This window comes from Hypomesus transpacificus, unplaced genomic scaffold (genome assembly GCF_021917145.1).
Source record: "Hypomesus transpacificus isolate Combined female unplaced genomic scaffold, fHypTra1 scaffold_65, whole genome shotgun sequence".
Lineage (NCBI taxonomy): Eukaryota > Metazoa > Chordata > Actinopteri > Osmeriformes > Osmeridae > Hypomesus > Hypomesus transpacificus.
In genome coordinates, this window is record NW_025814037.1 from 1,124,597 (window position 1) to 1,140,825 (window position 16,229).

At 41.4% G+C, this 16,229-nt stretch overlaps 1 protein-coding gene across 4 annotated transcripts in view; it reads right to left on the reverse strand.

Annotated features, from left to right (window-relative positions):
* Positions 1-16,229, reverse strand: part of LOC124466127 (1,4-alpha-glucan-branching enzyme-like) — a 144,927-nt gene that overhangs the window by 66,098 nt on the left and 62,600 nt on the right. For 3 of the 4 annotated variants that reach the window (XM_047017808.1, XM_047017805.1, XM_047017806.1), the window contains exon 8: positions 1,954-2,163. In XM_047017808.1, coding sequence (XP_046873764.1) covers positions 1,954-2,163 — 210 coding nt within the window. The remainder of the gene's footprint in view (positions 1-1,953; positions 2,164-16,229) is intronic. The other variant, XM_047017807.1, reaches the window with a different exon arrangement.

Genomic DNA, 16,229 nt, shown 5'->3' on the forward strand with positions numbered 1-16,229 from the left:
AATCTTTCACAACATTTACATTTAGTCATTTCGCAGACGCTCTTATTCAGGGCAACTTACAGTAAGTACAGGGACATTCCCCCGAGGCAAGTAGGGTGATGTGCCTTGCCCAAGGACACGTCATTTTGCATGGCCGGGAATCGAACCGGTAACCTTCTGATTAATAGCCCGATTCCCTAACCGCTCAGCCATCTGACTCCCTTGTTCCCCAACAAGTTACATTCAGATTTTTTGTAAAAACTATACAGTGAAAATAAGTTATCTATACTATATATATTGCTCACTAAATTATCATTATTAAAGCTAAAAGTAGCTATTAACTTGCCAATTTAGGAGAAAATCTTGAAAAATAATGGGCGTTTCAGTCCTAATTTTATGACAATTTTCTTTTGTTGTTCTTAGAGTATTTCTCAATATGTTTTAGTGCTATAACAAGCTAATAAATCTGTGTGAGGTAAGGGTTGTCAAAAGGACTCCTAAGTCACTAAAACCAAATTACAAACAATCCTAAATCTGTTGCTTGCAATCCGCCCTAGAACACAAGCATGTTAGAAACATTTTGTGATAATGTGCTTTTAAAGAGGTATTGCCTTAATCGCAAGGATATTATGATTGTTGTACAGTTAATCAGGGATGCAGTTACTTAAAGAAGCAACACAATAACACCGGAGATCAAGGTTTTTGACAACTCTTCTAGGCAACAGGAAATATGCTGCTATGCAACGCAGACAAACTAGGTATACAGGTAAAATCTCAGCCATCTGTCAAAAGAACATTGCATCAAACTAAAAATGCTCTCTCCAGACCCCATGTCGACAATTTGCACGGCTGCTTTTATAAATTTTCACTATTTGTTTGCGAGATGCACATGTAAGAGGCTGATAATGAACTGGACAATTACTTGTTGAATTAGTGACACTTACCCTAACATGTACAATCTTGATTTGAACATGTTTTGTTAATAGGCCTCAGATTGTTATCATATCTGAAGGCCTGTTTTGCTCTTATGTGACTAGGTGTTGAAGATAAGAATGGAAAGGATTTCTTTTAACAGCTCCTACTAAGAGATTTTACTCTTGTTGACCTGTGAGCTGACAATTTATCTAAAGGACTGAGCCCTAGTCCTGCATGGGTCTGTGGTTTCTGAGAACCAGAATGATGTACTTACCTTCTCCCCCAATAGGCCCAATGCTTTGAATCTTTACTGAAACAGACCACTAGAACTACCCTGCTGTAAGCAAGACTCATCGGACAGGCACACTATATCAAGTTAAAAAAAGAAGCTCTTTAGCACCCTCTCTGCGATGGTGTAGCTTTACTGTAAACCAACTTTTTTTGCAAAAGAAAATAAAGCGGGTCCTGCATTAGTGTCACTGCCCTTATCTTTCAAACTTATGCAATGCTTTTGATTATTGATATTAAGGTGGGTGTGCTCCTTGCACCCCACAGTGAACCATCTCCTCTAGCGACACCAAAGTATACCCAAATAGCCTTTTTTTTTGCTAGAGGACGCAATGTGATGTGTAACTACAAATGTTAGCCTGTAGGTGGAGGTAGAATGCTTAAGAAAGCAATTCGGTTTTTGAGGCGATGAATGGTGTAGGAATTGAGTATGATGTTTCTTATAATTTGTGTTCATTGACCACTCGTGAGATTGTTTTCAATTTTCACTGTAACCGTAAACAAAACAAATGTAACTAAATAACAATACAATTTTCACTGTAACCGTAAACAAAACAAATGTAACAAAATAACAATACTTGAATTGCAAAACATACACGTTATGTTACTTGTTACAACAACAAAATAATTGGAGTACTCTAACATTTCTTTGTAACACGTTACCCCAATACTGGTCAGAAGACAGGATGAAAGATGTACAGTAGTCGTCAATAAACAACAGGTTGTACTACTGGGTGATCATATGGATCAGGCCTGATAGAAAGACATTACCTGGCATAATTGAAGAGGCGGCTGTCCCATAGGCTGTGGTCTCCTCGGGGTGGTGCGTGGAAATAGCATGAGTCTGATCCATCAAAGCGGTTCAAACCGTCTTCTGTGTTCTTGGAAGCATGGCTGTGGACCACATCAAGCAGCACGACAATGCCCAGGGAGTGGGCCACATCAATCAGCTGCTTTAACTCATCTGGTGTGCCATAGCGACTGTGGACACACACACACGCACGCACACAAACACCCACCCACAGACACCTCATGAAGGGCGACTTACATTTTCATTTAACAGAATCTTTTATCTAAGGTGTATATAAAAAGTGCAAGGATTAGATAATAAAGGATTAGAAGAACAGTTCTTTCCAGTGCAAAAACCACAGTGTCTCAACTACAATATTACATAGCACAGAGCAACAAAACAATGTAATATGATAAATGCAACCTCAAACAATGTCATGGGTGCAGTCTCTAACAACAGGACATGTAGAAAACAAATTTGCAGGTATCACAAGCAATTTAATATTGCTTTAGTTTCTTTTGTTGTATATGATCCAATATTTGTAGTGTCCTTTGTATATTATCGTGTTTGGCATTGTATAAACCCTGTCAGATCATTATTTATCAGCATGGGTAGAAACTTTTCAAACCGTTTAGCCATGATGGACGTAAATAATCTATAGTCTATGTTTAGAACTGATATTGGTCTGAATTACCCACATTCCATTTCGACTACTGCTGTCAACGATTAAAATATTTAATCGCGATTAATGTCATAGTTAACTCGCAATTAATCTCACATTTTTATCCATTCTAAATGTCCCTTGATTTCTTTTTGTCCCATAATTTTTTCTAATTTTAATGCTCTTAACATGGAAAAGTGGATTGGCTTGCTTAGTGTAAATGTTTATTTTTATTTTATTGAACACAACATTGCAATCGCCTGGCTTTGACGAGGGGGCGGAGAATTCGCATCAGCTGTGTGCTTGGCCATCAAGTGGTATTTCAGACTGGACGTGCTGCAATGATAACTCAGTTCACAACGACTAAAACATACCAATCACTTTGGTCTTGTCAATGGAACCATTTGGAAACTTATTAAAAGTATCTTTCCATTCTGAATCTTATTGGTATCCATTTCGGCGTCCTGCGCTCTCCATCCAATCAAAACATAACATTAGCCTCCTAGCTAGATCTGTTGTAGTTTTTCTAACGTCAGTAGTTGTTGCAACAGCATGTGAAAAAAACTACAAAGTTTGCTAGGCGAAAAAGAACGTTAATCGCACAATAAAATAATTGACGCCGTTAAAATGGGTTTGCGTTAACGCCGTTAACAACGCGTTAAACTGACAGCACTAAAATCAACTGACAGCACCAGGTCTCCTGGGGAGGCAAACTGTCAGACCCTCGCCAGCTCTCCACTGGTGTCCCACAGGACTCCGTCCTTGGACCCCTCCTCTTCTCACTGTACACCACCTCACTTGGACCAATCATCACCTCCCATGGCTTCTCCTACCACTGCTACGCTGACGACACGCAGCTGTACCTGTCCCCCCCCCCGACCAATCCGGGGATCTCAGCTAGGATTGAGGCCTGCCTCGCAGACATCTCCGCCTGGATGACCGAGCACCACCTCCAGCTGAACCTTGCCAAAACGGAACTTCTCATCATCCCAGCCAAACCCTCCATCTCCCATGACCTCTCAATCACCCTGGGATCTGCGACGGTGACCCCCTCATCCTCTGCCAGGAACCTTGGGGTTACCATGGATGACAAGCTCTCCCTCACGGCCCACATTGCTGCGGTCTCCCGGTCGTGTAGATTCACCCTCTACAACATCCGGCAGATCAGGAGATACCTGTCTGAGCACTCCACCCAGCTGCTTGTCCAAGCACTTGTCCTCTCCAAGTTGGACTACTGCAACTCGCTGCTCGCCGGTCTCCCAGCATGCGCAACCCGCCCTCTTCAGAGGATTCAGAACGCAGCGGCCCGCCTGGTCTACAATCTACGCAGACGCTCCCACGTTACCCCGCTCCTCATCTCTCTCCACTGGCTACCCATAACGGCCCGCATCAGATTCAAGACCCTGGTACTGACCTTCCGAGCAGTGAATGGGACTGCGCCCGACTACATCAAGTCTCTCCTGCAGCCTTACACCCCCACCCGCCACCCCCGGTCCCAACACAAGCTCTTCTCCTGCCTGGCCCCCCAGTGGTGGAATCAACTCCCCACCTCCATCAGAGACACAGACTGTCTCTCCACCTTCAAGAGAAAGCTCAAGACGCACTTGTTCCGGGAGTACAACGGTACTTAGGAATGGTTTGCTGAACCCATCGCTAGTTTCCTCAAGGATCACAATGACTCTTGCTTAGACTGTTGCTCTTGTTGGTTAGTGGTAGCTGATATAAACTGTTGTATTCTATTTTAGTTAATCCTATTTTTATTGCTTTCCTACAGGTACACTTGCACTTAGAGATTCATGTTGTGTAATTGTAACTTGTTTAACTACATGCTCTTATGGTTTCTTCCCTTTAGCACTATTTTTTTGGTTGTTCACAATGTGTACTTCTTGTTTTTGACTACCCGCAATGCTGTGGGGCTATCTTGTTGTTATTATCAGTGACCTATGCACTTTGTAAAGCTGTCTCTTGGAAGTCGCTTTGGATAAAAGCGTCTGCTAAATGAATAAATGTAAAATCTATATCTATATATATATATATATATATATATATATATATACACACACACACACACTTGTGTACATGTAACATTTATATATTTAGTGTCTAATTTGATTGTGTTATATAATTCAAGTATTTAGCTGTTCAATTATTTATGTATTTATTTAGTTCGTTTTGGCCCCTATAATCCTCCATAGCATTGTAGCAACCTTACAGTAAATAAACACCATGCATCCTTGTTTATGGGTAGTGGTTTGACCAAAACTATGTGGCAATGGTCAATGAAACCAAAGATACAAATCAATCTGAACCTTGATCTTGACCCCAAACAGACAAAAAGCCCTAAACGAGCCTGCTTTGTTAACAAACCATGTCTCAATAACCTAATTCAGAAAAAAGAGTTGTTCATTGAAAGAGGTATAGCAACTCAATGGAAGAAAACGTCAAATAAAATACAAAGAATGTGAAATGGAAATTGAAATGGAGTCAGAAGAGTGTCTTGTTTGGCGGCCTGAGTAGTGGGGTCACAGACAAGGCAATGCAGCTTAAATGATGGTTGCAACAAATACTATAGATCAGGGTTTCCCACACGTAGACTAATTTATGGCGGTGCGCCACAGAATCAACACCGGCCGCAACATATTGCGTTTCGTTATAATAATATATTTTTTAAAGCAATTTAAAACACGCAGCGTATTCGTTCAGCTGCATTTCCTTTCCCTGATCGCCCTCCGTCTCTGTCACTCATGCGTCTCTCTCACATACACACAAACAGGCACAACGTCAGCAACGATGCATAGATCCGCTGTTCTAGTAAGACAGACAGTGATAACAGCGAGCCTTCAGCATTAGTACCGTAGCTAAATGTCTAGGAAAGTTGAGGCTACTTTTTGCGAGGGACCTACGAACATGTCTTAATCTGCCAGACAAGTGGGTTCCCCTTCATTCTTTTGGTGAGCTGTCTCACAAGCCCTACTTACCCGGCATCATAGAGCCGACCAGCTAAATAGTTATTTAGCACTAGCGTTGCTACATGCATATATGCAGAAATTATTTACAATATTTTAAGGTTTCAACCAATGCTGCTCAAACAGAAAGACATAGTCAGGGAGAGAAAGAGAGATTTGTTCAGCATTGAAGAAAGAGTAGGAGAGGAGGACAGCATCCAACATGCTGCTGTGAGAGAGCCAGCTGAAGCAAAAGGTGATGTGGACAAACATATGTAGAAACAGGCAGGTAAGAAAGCAGGTCTCAGGACAAGGGAACTCATTTCTGTTCTTTGGTTTCTGGCAGATATGACTTGAATGTGGTGTGAATTTTGTATAGGGTGTTAAATGTGTGGATTTTGGGCTGGGCATGGGTATTTAGTAAAGTACTTTATATTTAATATAATAAAGTTCTGTGTAACAAATTATCAAAGGAACATTAAATTAATTATCAAATTAACAAAGGAATTATTTTGCCCCCCCCCGCTCTGACATGGAACCAGCCCCCTCACACCCACCCCCGTCAGACACGGGCCGACCGCCCCCCACAAATTGCTTTCTAATCTGTGGGAAACACTCTAGATACACCTTAAGGATCTTTAAGAAAAATAAAGACAGGATTTCAATTGTGAGGGGGAAAAAAGTGCATTGATGACCCACGCACTCGAGGTTCATATTGTAGTATTTGCCAATTATTTTCCAAATAATTTGAGCGCAACCAGTTTTTTGAACTTTATGTAATATAATATGTTGGACTCATGTTGGGAACTGAACATTAGCTCCCTCACCAAGAAAGCACAACAGAGGATGTACCTCCTGCAGCAGCTGAAGAAATTCAACCTGCCAAAGACAATGATGCACTTCTACACAGCCATCATTGAGTCCATCCTCACCTCCTCCATCACCACCTGGTACGCTGCTGCCACTGCCAAGGACAAGAGCAGGCTGCAGAGTATCATCCGCACTGCAGAGATGGTGATTGGCTGCAATCTGCCTTCCCTCGAGGACCTGCACACCTCGAGGACCATGAGACGGGCGAAGAAGATTGTGGCTGACTCCTCCCACCCTGGACATTCCCTGTTTCAGTCACTCCCCTCTGGCAGAAGGCTGCGGTCCATCAGGACCAAAACCTCACGCCATACAAACAGTTTCTTCCCTTCCGCTGTTGGCCTCCTCAACAAGGCCAAAGCTCACACTGACTGAATGTCTTTAAAAACTTTTTACATTTTGCACTACACTAAATTCCTGTAATATTTGTATTTTATATTGTAAATTGGCAACTTATATTTTACTTATTGTATATTTTATTTTAATTGTATTCCACTTAGTATTGCCAGTTTATGTATCCTCAGTATAGTTAGACCACATATTTAAATTTAAGATTCCTATATGTTTACTGTATGCACCTTCCTGCCAAAGCAAATTCCGTGTCTGTGCAAACTTTCATGGCAAATAAATCCCCCATTCTGATTCTGATTGAGTCAAAATATGATCGGTAGGCTTATTATTTAGAAATATTTTGTTGGTGGCCAAGCCCCGAAGCCACCTTAAGTGTTTCTCCGTATTCTTATTATTAGGGGCCAAGCAGTGAAGCTGTGAGGCACCTATTGTTTTTGTTAGTTTTATTATTATTATTAGGGGCCAAGCAGCAGCGAAGCTGCTGTGGCACCTATTGTTTTTGTGATTATTATTATTATTATTATTATACTTAGGACTAGGAGTCTATGGCAGCCCATAGAACCGATTGGTGCGAATGTTTGAAATTTGGCACACTGATTTGGAACCGTCTCATGATTATCGTCACCAAGTTTCATGTTGATCCCTGAAGCTCTATAGCGCCACCAAGGCGTCAAAGTTGGAGGTGCATTTACGCCCACAACTTTTGAACTGTGAGACCGTTTTTCTTAATTGAGGTATCATTGAATTCCTTGGATGCAGACGATTCGATTGAACCATGTGACGTCATTGTCTTCATGATGGTTTTTACGTCATTTGTATTTTAAGAAATTGCTACTTTTTCGAACTCGTCCTAGGCCGTTGCTCCGATTTTCATGAAAATTGCAACAGATCATCTTCAGACCATGCCGACAAAAAGTTATCAAAATGTTATCGATGAGTCAAACCGTTCACGAATAACGCAGAAACGATTTTGACAAAAAGGGCGCCAAAGCTGACGTGAGGCCTTGACTCGAGCATGCAATCTAATCATCTTCTTACCACAATAACCTTGATACGTCAAAATATGACTGAATTACAGCTGTTTATACTTGGGTCAAATCTGACAAAGCTCGCCACAGGAGAAACGGCTTCCTTTTTTTTATTCTGTAACCGAACGCAGCATTTTCCAGCAGAGAGAATAGCTCACTGGGATAAGACGTGCTCCTTTGGAACGCAAGGTCGTAGGATCGAATCCAGCCACAGTCTGCTGATTTATTGTGCTTTGTAGATATAACGCTGCTACATGTAGCCAGCGCATTTTGTCTCAAAATGACATGAATGTTTTTTATGAAAAGTTTTGCTTTGCTGCTTTAGCTACTGAATTTCCATATCGAATGATGCTTGGCCCCTTTGATTGCTGCTTGCAGCTATATTTATTATTATTATTATTATTATTATTAGGGGCCAAGCAGCGAAGCTGTGAGGCACCTATTGTTATTGTTAGTATTATTATTCTTCTTCTTCTTAGGACTGGGTGTCTATGGCAGCCCCCATAAGCGCTTGGTCGAAAGTTGTGAAATTTGGCACACATTGGGGACAGTCCCCTGGTCCAATTCACAAAGTTTCATGTCCCATACTTGGGCACTCTAACGCCACCAACGGGTCAAAGTTGGACTTGTGTTTACACACGCAACTTTTGAACCGTATGACCGATTTTCAAAAATGAGGTACCATTGGATTCCCTGGATCAAGCCGAGTTCAATGCACACCATGGCGTCAATTTCCGGTTATATCAAAAACCTCTGAAAGCCTACTCCTCCTCCAATTTTTGTCAAATCTTCTTCAAAATTACCAGATATGCTCTTCAGACCAAGCCGCACAAAAGTTATGGTAGAGCATTTTGATCCCCACAACCGTTTGTCCGTGAGAGCCAATCAAAATCAGCAGAATAGACACCAAACAGGAAGTGAAGTCATATCTCAACAGTTGTTTGAGGCAGTGACACCAAATTTCATATGCCTACTCGGAACCTTATTCTGAGTATGTCCTCCAAAGATTGTGTCATGTGACTAAAAGGGGGCGTGGCCGGAAGCATAAACGTGTTTTGGCTAATAACTGTTGAAGTGTTTACCTTAATAAAGTAATTTCTTTGTCTGTTGGTGTCTTGTGAGATATAATGCTTGACCATCGATAATATTTCATAACAACCGAATTGACGCGGCCGCCATTTTGGATTTTATGGAAAAGTGTAAAAACCTTTTAAACGCCCCAAATGTTGTCCAATGTTTACTAAATTTGGCACAGATGATCTTCAGACCAAGCTTCACAAAGGCGTCAGATGGATTTTCCATTTTCAAAACCGTTTGTTCGGTAGAGACGATCAAAGGCGGCGGCGAAGCCGCAAAAGACACGTGAGAGCGTAACTCAGCAACCATTTGTGCGATTGTCACCAAACTTGGGTTCCATCGTTCCCACGAGGAGCAGAAGAGGCCTGCGGTGTTATACCAGAAGAAAAAAACACTTTGAACACTCACTACTTTGGAACGCAAACAGATATTTCAACCAAACTTGGCGTGTTGCATGAGTGCAACAGGTTGTTGTGACTTAATTGTTGCGCAAGTGCTATGGAGGCCATGTCCTGCTCTGGACTGCTTGGCCCCTCCATTGCTGCTTGCAGCTATATTTAGGGGCCAAGCAGCGAAGCTGTGAGGCACCTATTGTTATTGTTAGTATTATTATTGTTCTTCTTCTTAGGACTGGGTGTCTATGGCAGCCCCCATAAGCGCTTGGTCGAAAGTTGTGAAATTTGGCACACATTGGGGACAGTCCCCTGGTCCAATTCACAAAGTTTCATGTCCCATACTTGGGCACTCTAACGCCACCAACGGGTCAAAGTTGGACTTGTGTTTACACACGCAACTTTTGAACCGTATGACCGATTTTCAAAAATGAGGTACCATTGGATTCCCTGGATCAAGCCGAGTTCAATGCACACCATGGCGTCAATTTCCGGTTATATCAAAAACCTCTGAAAGCCTACTCCTCCTACAATTTTTGTCAAATCTTCTTCAAAATTACCAGATATGCTCTTCAGACCAAGCCGCACAAAAGTTATGGTAGAGCATTTTGATCCCCACAACCGTTTGTCCGTGAGAGCCAATCAAAATCAGCAGAATAGACACCAAACAGGAAATGAAGTCTTATCTCAGCAGTTCTTTGAGGCAGTGACACCAAATTTGATATGCCTACTCGGAACCTTATTCTGAGTATGTCCTCCAAAAATTGTGTCATGTGACTAAAAGGGGGCGTGGCCGGAAGCACAAACGTGTTTTGGCTAATAATTGTTGAAGTGTATACCTTAATAAAGTAATTTCTTTGTCGGTTGATGTCTTGTGAGATATCAAACTTGACCATCAATAATATTTCATAACAACTGAATTGACGCGGCCGCCATTTTGGATTTAATGGAAAAGTGTAAAAACCTTTTACACGCCCCAAATTGTGTCATATATTTACTAAGTTTGGCACAGATGATCTTCAGACCAAGCCGCACAAAAGTTATGGTAGAGCATTTTGATCCCCACAACCGTTTGTCCGTGAGAGCCAATCAAAATCAGCAGAAAAGCCACCAAACAGGAAGTGAAGTCATATCTCAGCAGTTCTTTAAGGCAGTGACACCAAATTTGGTACGCCTACTCGGAACCTTGTTCTGAGTATGTCTTTCAAAAATGGTGTCATGTGAGTAAAAGGGGGCGTGGCCGGAAGCATAAACGTGTTTTGGCTAATAACTGTTAAAGTGTTTACCTTAATAAAGTAATTTCTTTGTCGGTTGATGTCTTGTGAGATATCAAACTTGACCATCGATAATATTTCATAACAACTGAATTGACGCGGCCGCCATTTTGGATTTAATGGAAAAGTGTAAAAACCTTTTACACGCCCCAAATTGTGTCATATATTTACTAAGTTTGGCACAGATAATCTTCAGACCAAGCCGCACAAAAGTTATGGTAGAGCATTTTGATCCCCACAACCGTTTGTCCGTGAGAGCCAATCAAAATCAGCAGAAAAGCCACCAAACAGGAAGTGAAGTCATATCTCAGCAGTTCTTTGAGGCAGTGACACCAAATTTGGTACGGCTACTCGGAACCTTGTTCTGAGTATGTCTTTCAAAAATGGTGTCATGTGAGTAAAAGGGGGCGTGGCCGGAAGCATAAACGTGTTTTGGCTAATAACTGTTGAAGTGTTTACCTTAATAAAGTAATTTCTTTGTCGGTTGATGTCTTGTGAGATATCAAACTTGACCATCGATAATATTTCATAACAACCGAATTGACGCGGCCGCCATTTTGGATTTAATGGAAAAGTGTAAAAACCTTTTACATGCCCCAAATTGTGTCATATGTTGACTAAATTTGGCACAGATGATCTTCAGACCAAGCTTCACAAAGGTGTTGCATGGATTTTCCATTTTCAAAACCGTTTGTTCGTTAGAGGTGATCAAAGGCGGCGGCGAAGCCGCAAAAGACACGTGAGAGCAAAACTCAGCAAAAATGTGTCCTATCATCACCAAACTTCGGTTCCTTCGTTCCCACGAGGAGCAGAGGAGGCCTGTGGTTTTATACCAGAAAAAAACGATGTGAACACTCAGTACTCTTGAACGCAAACAGATATTTCAACCTAACTTGGTGTGTTGCATCAGTGCAACAGGTTTTTGTGACTTAATTGTTATGCGAGTGCTATGGAGGCCTTGTCCTGCTCTGGACTGCTTGGCCCCTCCATTGCTGCTTGCAGCTATATTTATTATTATTATTACACATCTTCTTCTGCCATGGGAGTCTATGGCAGCCCCTAGAACCAAATGGCACCAAGTGGGAACCAAGTTTGGCACAGATCATCTTCAGACCAAGCCACACAAAAGAAATCACATGTTTTTTTGATTATCTAAACCTTTTGACTGGAACAGCCAAACAAAGTCGTCAACCAAGCCACCATAAAAGAAGTGAGGTCATATCTCAGCACCTCTTTACTGCATTGACAACAAATTTGGTATAGGGACGAGGGACCCTGTTCTAAAGAAGTCCAAAATAGGTCATGCCATTTCACCTCTAGGTGGCGCTGCAATAGGCAAAAATTTTGCACCATTTATCTTCAGACCAAGCCTCACAAAAGACATCAGATGGCGTTTTGATTTCTGCAACCGTTTGTTAGTTACAGCCAATCAAATTGAGCAACTGATCCGGAAAAAGGGAAGTGAGGTAATATCTTAGCCAAGCTTTGATGCATTGACTCCAAACTTGGTGTATGGACTCAAGTTCCTCTTATTAAGAGGTTTGAGACAGGTAGTGTCATTTGACCTCTAGGGGGCATTACAATAGGTATGATTGTGTTTTGACCAATAACTGTTGATTTGTTTGGCGTATGTTAACGCGTGATACCAGACGAATTGATGAGGCCGCCATTTTGAATGAATGAATAAAACTTTTTTCCTTACTCCTACACAATGTATCCAATATTCACCAGATTTGGCACAGATTATCTTCAGACCACAATCACCTTGCCATGTAAAAATATGACTGAATTACAGCTGTTTAAACTCGGGCCAAATCTGACCATGTGTGCCACAGGAGAAACGGCTTCCTTTTTGTATTCAGTAACTGTACACAGCAATTCCCAGCGCTGACAATGGCTCACTGGGATAGACTGGCTCCGTTGAAGTGCAAGGTCGTAGGTTCGAATCCAGCCAAAGTCTCAGGCATGTCATGATACTGGTTTATCTGTTTAGTGAAGCCAGGTATGTGACAGTAGCTGTCGAGCAGTATAATCATAATGGCCACGATAATGTTTCATTCTCAGGGGATTTATACTCATGAAGAGTCCGATTTATTGTGCTTTGTAGATATAGTGAATCTACATCTAGCCAGTGCATCGGATTTCTTGCATCATAACTTCTGAACAGATTTGTCATAAATCACAAGATTTATTAGCATTTAGCATTTTTTTGTGCAGTTTTTCTAGATAGTGTTTCTTGGGGATTTTGATGCTTCTCGGGGATTTCGATGCTTCTCTCACCATTCTCTTTCATTTCCTGGGTGTCAAAATTAATTTTGTCCTCTACCACTGAGGTTTTCAACTGTTCCACATAATTTATATTTCCCTGACAGGGCTCAAATCGTTTGTGGATCTTCTTGAAGAAGCAATTAACAGATTTAAGAAGGAAGACGACTGTCTCTTATGAACTGCCAATTCTTTTGTTTTCTTCATGTTGTTGGATGACAAAAGGATAATGCAAGCATGTTGCCTCATTTATAAATCCTAAAACAGGAAGTGCTGTAATTGCTGGATATAGTTCCTTCTGACTTGTAAGTGAAATTTATTCTGGTAATGTTATTTTGGTAACTATTGTTCTTCGAATCTTTGATCAACTTAATATTTTTCTTCTTCCGTGACACCTTTCAGCTCCTTCAAATCTTCAGGTATTAAAACCAATCAGCTCTCAAAACATTCAGCAGTTTCAGGCTATGAGTGCTTACCCTGACGTTGTCATACTCATAATTCTAGTCAGAAAATGAGTCTGAAAACTCTCCGTTGGGCTGTGACTATGGGGCGTGTCAACCGAGCTCGTAAAACAAATGCCTCTTCGCTCAATTGGATAGACCTACAACCAATCAGAGCAACGTAATATGTTGTTTGTTGAAAACAAATTCAACCCAAGCGCTCTTTGGTGACGTTGTTGATTACGTTACTGTTGATCATCTGTCCATAATTGTGTAAAGTCCGCCCTGACAATTTAATTGGTCCGAACAGCTCCTGTTCGGATATAGTTTTTCCGCAATCAAGCCCCTCCAGACCTAGCCTGGCTGCCAGCCCAACTTCTCCCCGCCCCCCAAAAAAAAAATTTGGTCGGGAAGTTGGGTCTGGAAGGTCTCGTATTGGGGACCAACTACAGAAAACCAGAATCTGGGCGAACCAATGAAATTGCCAGGGCGGGCTTTATACGATGATGGACAGATGATCAACAGTAACGTAATCACCCACGACACAAAAGAGCTCTTAAGTTGAATTCGTTTTGAACAAACATGGCTACCGCTGGAGATCTGGGATGTTATGATTCTGCCATCGAGTCTGTTTAAGAAGACATCGACAGCGCATTAATTTTGAAAGAGGAACAGAGAGACGCAATCAAGGCATTTGTCGATGGAAAATATGTTTTTGCCGTCCTTCCTACAGGATTCGGTAAAAGTTTAATTTATCAGTTGGCCCCGATGGTCGCGAAGAAGATGGGACACAATGAAAACCCAGTGGCCATTGTGGTTTCTCCTTTTATTTTGTGGAGTTGTAATCCTAAACGGAGAACTTGTTTGTATATGCATTGCCCTTTATTGTTTTGCTCTAAAAGGTTGACCGTGTGAACAAGTACTCCCCCTACCCTTAAATTAATTTTACAACACCGGCAAAAATCGTTTGTATTCATTGTTCAAGCATACTTCAAGTCTGCTTGCAGTTTAGTCAGTAAAGATTTAGCTGCCCTTCAGTTTAGTTCTGTTGACAACAACTATGCGGCGCTTAACACACGTCACATACTCTGTTGCTCTGATTGGTTGCAGATTTATCCAATTGAGCTAAGAGGCATTTGTTTTCCAGGCTCGTTTGAAACACGCCCTGTAGTCAAAGCCCAACGGAGAGTTCTCAGACTCATATTCTGACCAGAATTATGAGTATGACAACGTCAGGCTACTCCAGACCCAACTTCCCGACCAAATTTTTTTGTGGGCGGGGATAAGTTGGGCTGGCAGCCAGGCTAATGAGTGCTATGACTTTTCAGCTTTTTAACTCTTATGCTTGAATTAATTTAAATCAATATTCATAATATTTTTACATGGTTTTCCTCATTCGTTTTTTTTCAAATCCTCTTAATCCTCATAAACCACTTCTACTTTCAAATCCTTCTTCTCCCTCAATCTTTCAGCTACTTTTTTCAATATCACTGATTATGTTTCAGGGGTTTTTCAAACCGTTTCTGAGATTTACATGGGTGTGTATGTGAGAGAGCCTTGAGTGCTGACTGAAACGCTTAGTGAAAAGGAGCTTTGAAATCTTTCATGCTTCTTTTTTGGATCAATAGAAAGCAAATTGTGTGCTGGTCGTAGACAGTTGTCTGTGGAATCCAACAGACTTACACATTTGTTCGGAGCCCCACAAGCGCGAGCCAAAGTCCAACTCTCGCCCCACAGAGACCAATGCAAATCTGGTGAAATATTTCTCAGAGAAAAGAATGTGCAAGTTTTTGAAACTGCCGGTAGAGTCGTGTTTCTGACCGCATAGACATATAAAGGATATCTATGGTTTCGGCAGAGTCTTGCGTCTCTTAGGGTTCTTTCACACCTATTAGTCCATTTGCTTGGTCCGAATCAGTGGATGATTTGCTACTTTGTTGCATTTTTCATTAGGTCCGGTTTGTGTTCACACGGTCCTGTTTTAAGCGAACCAACGTTTGTAAAAATACAAGGACGTTAGTAAAAACAATGACACGCGGTCATACAGGTTGTTAATCTATTGGACAGAAAATGATTGAGGGAAAATCACTTCCTTGTCACGAACAACTGTGGAGCAACAGCAGTGAATTGAGATTGCAATCTATCTTTAATTGTTATGACCACGTTTTTTGGCTTGCTCGTTGGTCTTAACTCAGGATTATATCCAGGTCATCAAACCATGGGAATTATTTTTTCTCGTCCGACGAGTTACCACTTTTCCATAGAAAATCACACACTTTTCTGTATTGCTGCCTACGTTTTTTAACTTTCAAACGACGTTGGTCCACTGTGCAATAATAACCCTTTGTTTCAGTATATCACTAAATAATTTAAATACCTCGCTATTCTTATGTGTTTTCACAAGTATCTCTGCAATATGATCATATTTGCAGACAAGCTTTCACTTTATCAGTTCCCCACGTTTTCCCTCAACTAATTTTGCTGCTAATGAGTGGCACGGCTGTCTCTCAAGTGTCAACATCCTTTTTCAACCCACAATGCACTACATTTTGGTTTGCTTCCTGGAATAGGTCAATAATATGTCAGATTACGTTCACACCTAAAGCGAACCGAACCATGGTTCACTTGGAACCGGATCGAGTCCCGTCTTTTTAGGGGGACCATGGTTCAGTTGTTTGGTCCGTACCAGAGTTCGAATGCGTGTTCTCACCTATCCAAACGAACCGGACTTTCAGAGAAAACGGACCATGGTCCGATTGAAACGGACCAAACATGTCAGGTGTGAAAGCACCCTTAGTCAATGTTCTTAAACTCAACCGATTGTTGTCATTTTACCATACTGTTCTTATTGAACAGACATCAGTGTTTGGGAAGATTACTGTATATTTAGGGTTCCTCCGGTAGTAGGAAACCTATTGTTTTTGTTAGTGTTCTTATTAGGGTTCTTCCGGTAGGAG